At 40.6% G+C, this 8,361-nt stretch overlaps 1 protein-coding gene across 1 annotated transcript; it reads right to left on the minus strand.

Annotated features, from left to right (window-relative positions):
• Positions 1-1,600: 1,600 nt before the first annotated feature.
• On the minus strand, positions 1,601-2,837 carry GPR33 (G protein-coupled receptor 33). The gene has a single exon (XM_027521877.1). The coding sequence runs from the start codon at positions 2,823-2,825 to the stop codon at positions 1,803-1,805; it is 1,023 nt and encodes a 340-aa protein (XP_027377678.1). The 5' UTR covers positions 2,826-2,837; the 3' UTR covers positions 1,601-1,802.
• Between the last annotated feature and the right edge of the window lie 5,524 nt (positions 2,838-8,361).

Here is an 8,361-nt window from a genome sequence, read left to right on the forward strand (position 1 = left end):
TCAGAAAACTAACATCATGGCATCCGGTCCCATCACTTTATGGGAAATAGATGGGGAAACAGTGGAAACAGTGTCAGACTTTATTTTTTTGGGCTCCAAAATCACTGCAGATGATGACTGCAGCCATGAAATTAAAAGATGCTTCTTGGAAGGAAAGTTATGACCAACCCAGACAGCATATTAAAAAGCAGAGACGTTACTTTGTCAACAAAGGTCCATCTAGTCAAAGCTATGGTTTTTCCAGTAGTCACATATGGATGTGAGAGTTGGACTATAAAGAAAGCTGAGCACAGAAGAATTGATGCTTTTGAACTGTGGTGTTGGAGAAGACTCTTGAGAGTCCCTTGGACTGCAGGGAGATCCAACCAGTCCATCCTACAGGGGATCAGTCCTGAGTGTTCATTGGAAGGACTGATATTGAAGGTGAAACTCCAATACTTTGGGCACCTGATGCGAAGAACTGACTGTTTGGAAAAGACCCTGATGCTGGGAAAGATTGAAGGCGGGAGGAGAGGGGGACGACAGAAGATAAGACGGTCGGATGGCATCACCGACTCAATGGACATGAGTTTGGGTAAACTCTGGGAGTTGGTGATGGACAGGGAGGCCTGGCATGCTGCAGTCCATGGTTTTGCAAAGAGTCAGACAGGACTGAGCGACTGAACTGAACTGAACTGAGGGTATGGAGAAACCAAAGCTTTTGTAAATTGCTGGTGAGAATGCAGCATGGTGCAGCTGTTGTAGAAAAGGTGGCAATTCCTTAAAACTTAAAGAATTGCCACATAACCCAGCAATTCAAAATAATTTAAAATAGTTAAAAACAAAGACTCAGACACTTGTACACTAGTGTTTGTGGTAGCATTATTCACAATAGCCAAAAGGTGGAAACAACAGAAGAAGGGATAAACAGAATGTGGTATATTCATATGAAGTGAAGGGAAGTGAAAGTCTCTCAGTCGTGTTGGACTCTTTGCGACCCCTTGGCAATATAGTCCATGGAATTCTCCAGGCCAGAATACTGGAGTGAGTAGCCTTTCCCTTCTCTAGGGGATCTTCCCAACCCAGGGATCAAACCAGTCTCCTGCATTGCAAGTGGATACTATACCAGCTGAACCACAAGGGAAGCCCAAGAATACTGGAGTGGATAGCCTATCCCTTCTCCAGTGGATCTTCCCGACCTGGGAATCGAACCAGGGTCTCCTTCATTGCAGGTGGATCGTTTACCAACTGAATTATCAGGGAACCCTATAATAGAATATTATTTAGCCATGAAAAGAATGAAGTTCTGATACATGTCACAACATGGATAAACCTTGAAAACATGTTAAGTTAAATAAGCCAGATGCAAAAGGAGAAATACTGTATGATTTCACTTACATAGAACATCTAGAATAGCAAATTCACAGAACTAGAAAGCAGATTAGATGGTATGAGGGGTTGGGGGAAGGGGGAGTGAAGAGTTACTGCTTAATGGGTACAGTTTCTCTTTCTGGTGATTAAAAATTTTGGAAATAGATAGTGTTGATGATTGCAAAGTACTGTGAATTTAATGCCGCCAAAATGTACAATGAAAAAAAAATGGTGTTATATGTTGCATGTATTTTACTACAAAGTAAAAAGAAAAAAATCATATTTTCAACATTACCCACCACATTTTATAGCCCTTATAATATTCATAAATCTAACTATAGTACAGTCCAGCTGTCTCTCTAGTATAGACACTATATTATATACAAAAGCTGAGTATCTTTACTGATGATGTCTTTGACTAAGAGTCCCCTGTTTGCTCTGGGATCCAGAATTTACATGTCAGCTTCTGAATTTAGGTTTTCTGTCCTTTCTGCCGAGGAATCCTCACTGAATGTTGACTCAAAAAGAACAAGGACAGACTTCTTGAAAACTTTTCTGAAGTTTTCCCCAATAAAGAGGTAGAGTGTGGGAGAAAACACAGTATTGAAGGTAGTAGTTATCACTGTGAGTAAGACAGTCAGCTGGAAAAACAGAGATCTGTTTTCAGTGAGAAGTAAGCCTTGGTATACATGATAGGGCATCCAACACACAAAGAAGGAGACAATGGCTGTCATCATGACTTTGAAGGGCTTGCCGGATTTCAACAGTCCCCTTGCTTTCATCTTTCTGGCTACTCTTTCATAACAAAAGGTGATGATGAGGAAAGGCAGAAGGAAGCCTAGCAAGAAGCGGCTGCTGAAACAGGCTACATGAATCCATTTCCTTAATGTTTGCATCTTTTTGCTCTCCCAGTCAGTAGACACACCATAGTTGTTTTGGCAGGTCACTGTTCCTTTATGGTCATCATGTGTCTCCCTGAAAACCACATAGGGCGTGCTGAGGGCAGCAGCAAAGATCCAGACTCCCAAGATGATGCTGGAAGCCCAGCGTGGGGTTCGATGCAGTTGTGACCACACCGGGTGAAAAGTGAGAAGGTAACGATCAACACTGATGGCCGAGAGGAAGAACACAGAGGCGAACATTGTTGCATACAAAATGCTGTTGAAGATCTTGCACGTGGCCCTTCCAAAGCTCCAGTGATTGTCTTGAAGGTGGGAGATGGCCAAAAATGGCAAAAATAATATTGAAATAAAATAGGAGAGAATGAGATGAAAATATAAGAGAGTATTGACAGTCTTTTTCATTTTGAATTTTAGCACCCATAGATAGAGACCATTGGTGATAGTGCCAATTAAAAATGACATAAACAAAAGAACTACAACAATCACTTTTGAGGCAGACTTTGGAATGTGAATTCTGTTTCTTATTAAAGTAGAGTCATTGAGCAGGAAATCAGTAGAGTTGGTCAGGTCCATAATTGGAATGAGAAACTGGAAATGACAACAAAAAAGAAGCAAAGGAAATGATGAAACATGGAAATTAAAATAGTAATTTTTCCATATTAATATTCAAAATGGCAATGTTTTTAAAATGGCAAACAATATTTCTGCAAGAATACAAATCAGATATTTTTCTTTATTTTTGTATGAGGAATTAGGATCAGATGTGAGAGTTGGACTGTGAAGAAGGCTGAGCGCCAAAGAATTGATGCTTTTGAACTGTGGTGTTGGAGAAGACTCTTGAGAGTCCCTTGGACTGCAAAGAGATCCAACCAATCCATTCTGAAGGAGATCAGCCCTGGGATTTCTTTGGAAGGACTGATGCTAAAGCTGAAACTCCAGTACTTTGGCCACCTCATGCGAAGAGTTGACTCATTGGAAAAGACTCTGATGCTGGGAGGGATTGGGGGCAGGAGGAGAAGGGGACGACAGAGGATGAGATGGCTGGATGGCATTACTGACTCGATGGACATGAGTCTCAGTGAACTTCGGGAGTTGGTGATGGACAGGGAGGCCTGGTGTGCTGCGATTCATGGGGTCGCAAAGAGTCGGACACGACTGAGCGACTGATCTGATCTGAATTTGAGCACCAAATATAGAAACACTGTAGATGCAATGAATTAATGTGAAGTAGAAATAACATTTGGAATATTTTTACTCTGTTAAGTGATTTAGGTAGCTAAAAGTATTCTAATTAGGTATTAGCCAGAAGTCTGACCCTTCTTGATGGGCACAGGTTCTTGAATATGGCAGTGTAGAAGTTTTACTTGACTAGGACTTGGTTAGGGTAATATTGCTAATGAAACTGAATAACAAACATAACAATGGCTGTAAATTGGTAATCATGTTGGAGCTATAGTTAGACTTCTCCCATGAGCTAATTATATGTAACAAATGTTATTAGCTATTAATAGTATTTAACACTCAGTTCATATGGGAGCTCTGTGGTATACTGTGAGATCATGAAGTGCCTTCCCAAATCAATGAAAGAGGAGGGTGTATTGTAGAATCTCATAGCTGCTCTTTCTTACTTGGAGAGGAGAGAGAAGTCAAGGAACTTATATTTATCCAATACTTGTTGTATGCAAGTAGTTTTATATAAAAATAATTTCTTTTTTCCATGTAAAGGCAAATATTTAAACAGAGGAGAAAATGAAGGAGGGGTTTAATTTCTTATTCATCAACATCTCCCACCATACATCTACTGTGGCAGATGGGGAACACCATCAGTGTTTGGTTATTTCTTTGAAAATTGGTAATTTGTGTAAAGTGTTTTTTTAATTAAAAAATTTTATTGCAGTATAGTTGATTTACAATGTTGTGTTAGTTTCAAGAGTAGAGCAAAGTGAATCAGTTATACATATACACATATCTACTCTTTTTTAATATATTCTTTTCCCACATAGGCCATCACAGAGTATTGAGGAGAGTTACCTGTGCTCTACAGCTTGTTCTTATTATTATCTATTTTTTATATAGTAGTGTGTGTATGTCAGTCCCAGTCTTCCAATTTATGCCTCTTCCCTTTTATCTCCTGATAACCATATGTTTGTTTTCTACATGTGTGACTCTACTTTTGTTTTATAAATAGATTCATTTGTACCCCCATTTTTTTTAGACTCCACATTTAAGAAATATCATGTGATATTTGTCTTTCTATGTCTGACTTTCTTCACTCAGTATGACAATCTCTAGGTCTATGCACATGTGTAGTATTTTAATAGTGTTCCATGAAACAAAGTCTTTGATGATTCACAATATCCTATTTCTTGAATAAATGCCCCTGTAATATTGAAAATATAGACCTGAGAATATTTTGGAAAATAGCTATTATAATAGAATCATATCAGCTAATTGGTTTTTGATAAACTGGGTAAAGCAGTGGAAATTACTAATTTTTTTTTCACTAAACAAAAACATTCTAAGAATACAGAAAGAGAAGAAATACCATAATTACTGTTAAAATCACGACTGCCTTAAGTTAATTCTGCCTGCGAAGGTAGTTGCAAGATTTTCCCTGCCAAGTAGCAAAATGATCCTGTTCAGGAAGATACCTTGGTAGTCTGCTTTGGGAATAAAAAGTGAAGTCTTGGGACATGGCATGGATGAGCAATGGTGAGTGAAAGAGTTGCAGCCCGAGGAAGAAGCTGGTTAAAGGTCCTGGGACCATGTGAAGAGGGAGGAGGAATAAGGATGTTCTCCAGAGAGGGGCCACATGAAAACACAGCAGGTGAGGGGAGGCTTCCAGAGGAGCAAGGGCCAATGAGATATTCTGAGAGGCAGAGACGACACAAGGGATTTAAAATGGGGACTGTCGTAATATTTAATTTTAATCCACTTGCTATGCTTTGGCATGGTGTAATGTCTCCCTTATCCTCATTAATCACAGCTTTCTTGTGTTGGTGGTTGCTCTGGGGAGTGGAAAGAAAAGAGCTTGTGTTTCCTCCAAAGAGAAGAGACCGGTGGTGGGAGAGGAGTTGTTAATGAGATGATGAGTGTGATGGAGACTAGATAGACAGTGGGGCATGAGTAGACAAGGAGAAACAAAATCCTATGGAGGGTTTCTGATAGTGTGTGTGTAGACCTATGTGTATCTATTTGTGTGTGCTGTGTGTGTGTGTACCTGTGTGTCTGTGTGCCTGTGGTCTGTCTTTATATCTGTGGTGCCTTTGTGTGTATGTATGTTCATATATGCTGTGTGTGTCTCTAATGGTATGTGTTTGAATTCATGGGATGTGTGTGGAGCTCTGTGTGTGTGTGTGTATCTGTAATCTGAGCACGGGTGGCATATTTTTGTGGTCTCTGTGGTATCAGCAGTCCGTGTGTGTGTTTATTTGTGTAGTGTGTATGTGTTTAATGTTTGTCTGGTTGTGTGTGTGATAGCTCTGTATGTGCATATGAGAAGCTGAATTATAGAGAAGGTTTTATTAAAAGTTGTGTGGCTGGGCTCCATCTAGAAGGGTGCCTGAAAGTAATGTAGGACTTGAGGAAAATCAACCTTGGTAGTGATTCTGAGGGCTTCCCTGGTGGCTCAGAGATTAAAGCATATAAAGTTTCCTAGGAAGCCTGATTTATTGCACATGACCAGGAGATTTCTTCATCCTTAAACATCTTTTGAAATGGTTTTAAAGTAGTTACTTATAAATTGGGCCTTCCCAGGTGGTGCTAGTGGTAAAGAACTCACCTGCGAATGCAGCATATGCAAAAGATGCAGGTTCGATCCCTGGGTCAGGAAAATCCTGTGGAAGAAGAAATGGCAACTCACTCTAGCATTTTCCAAGGACAGAGGATCCTGGTGGGCTACCGTCCATGGGACTGCAAAGAGCAGGATGTGACTGAGCACAGCACAGCATGGCATTTATAAACAATGGGGCAGAACTCGGGCTCTGGCATCCCACAGAACTGGGCTTCAATCCTGTCTCTACCACTTACCAGTTCTGTGGTTTGGGACTCTTAATTCCGAGCCTGTTTCATCTTCTAAACCCCAGTGACTTCTTATGAGGACTAAGTGAGATAATATATTTGAATCACTTACCTCCCTTTGTTTGTTGAACTTTTTTTTGGCCTCACTGCATGGCATGTGGAGTCTTTTTTCCCTCACCAGGGATCAAACCCACGCCCTCTGCAGTGGAAGCATGAATTCTCAACCACTGGACCTCCAGGGAAGTCCCCTCAACTTGTTATATTAAGAGTAGCAGGAGCCTCATTTTGTCCTTTTAATGTCATATTTCTCTCTTTCCCAAAGCCCAACTACTAAATTCTAAAGTACCACTAGGGATTTCTGAAAAAATCTAAATGTTCATCTACTGGGGCAAGGGCTGTCAGAGTTATTATGAAGCCTTGCTATAATGATACCTTTGGCATAAGTGACTTTCAGGCAGACCCCACCTTAGCTTGGGATTATAAAGCTACTGTGGAGGAGGGGACTACAAAAATCTGTGGAAGCTTGATCTGGAGTGAGCCTAGAGGGTCTATTCAGATGATAGCTCTAGGATAAACCTTCTGTCTCAGGGAACCTTACCTTGAAGCTGTATCTTCACACCAGATGGTCTTGGGAGGGTCAAAGGGACTCTATATCAGCAGTTTCCTCTCCAGCTGCTACTGCTGCTAAGTCGCTTCAAGTTAGTGACACTTTGCCTGCCTTTCACCTGCTTTTCTTCTTGCCTATACTACTTCCCAGCCATGAAACTACTATTTAAATATTCAGCAAGACTTCCTCTTGCTGGTTTCCCTTCCTTTTTCTGTGGAATGTATACTCTAAAGGTGTAGGCAGACAGTTGAGTATTTCTTCAAATAATTTCTCCATTTTAAGGAAAGATTTAAAAAATTCCATAAACAATGTTATGCTATTCAGGTTACTCTATTTCAGTTCAGTTCAGTTCAGTCGCTCAGTCATGTCCGACTCCTTGCGACCCCATGGACTGCAGCACATCGGGCCTCCCTGTCCATCACCAACTCCTGGAGTTTACCCAAACTCATGTCCATTGAGTCAGTGACACCATTCAACCATCTCATCCTGTCGTCCCCTTCTCCTCCTACCTTCAATCTTTCCCAGCATGACGGTCTTTTCAAAGGAGTCAGTTCTTCACGTGAGGTGGCCAAAGTATTAGAGTTTCGGCTTCAACATCAATCCTTCCAATGTACACTCAGGACTGATCTCCTTTCGCATGGACTGGTTGGATCTCCCTGCAGTCCAAGGGACTCTCAAGAGTCTTCTCCAACACCACAGTTCAAAAACATTATTCTGTTTAACTATTGTTATTCCATTAACAAAGCTTGTTTCTGGTGTTAAAACACTGATTAAAAAATCACCTCAAAAGAAAATTACCATCTCATATTTGGTCATCCCACCAGACATCTATTCTGCCTTGATTCTAGCTTGTTAATTAGCATATGGATACATGGTGTTGGGTACATAGGGAGGTGATAACTATTAAGCATGGAAAAGTTAGAATCTGAAAATGGTAGAATCTCCTGCTGGAGAGACAGTGGTCAGAAAGGAAAACTCAAATATTGAGTTTCACAGTAAAATGGAATGTATGAAAACAGGCCAAAAATTAATATTGTTTAGTGTGAGAAGATGAAGACTGACAGGCAGAAAGATCTGCATTTGTACAGTTGTTGAGAATGGCTAGAAAGAACACAGAATTTGTTACCATATCCAAGAAGACAATTGCATTATAAGAAACTCCTACAATGTGTGTAATGCATTTATGACTGACGGAGCCCTGCATTTTCTATTTTCCTCTCTCTAATCCACCTCTGACATTTTCAGGATCGGCCTCTGTGCTGACCCCAGTGTGCTGATTTCTCTCCTGCTTGCTCTCCTCTTCATCTCTGCACTGCCAGTGGAGAAAACGCACATCAAAACTGCTGTGTGGCTTCAGCAGTGACGCTCAGGAATCCAGGATTTGTGTTAGAATTGTAAGCTTTCCTTGCTACTGTAGCCTTACGAAAAACAGACTTACATTTTAGTTCTTAATTTCATTAGAAGGTATGATCTTCAACCTAA

Source organism: Bos indicus x Bos taurus, chromosome 21, assembly GCF_003369695.1.
Source record: "Bos indicus x Bos taurus breed Angus x Brahman F1 hybrid chromosome 21, Bos_hybrid_MaternalHap_v2.0, whole genome shotgun sequence".
NCBI lineage: Eukaryota > Metazoa > Chordata > Mammalia > Artiodactyla > Bovidae > Bos > Bos indicus x Bos taurus.

Bases quoted from the DNA above. Each gene is read 5' to 3' on its own strand.
- GPR33 (XM_027521877.1), bottom strand. From the start codon at position 2,825: ATGGACCTGACCAACTCTACTGATTTCCTGCTCAATGACTCTACTTTA.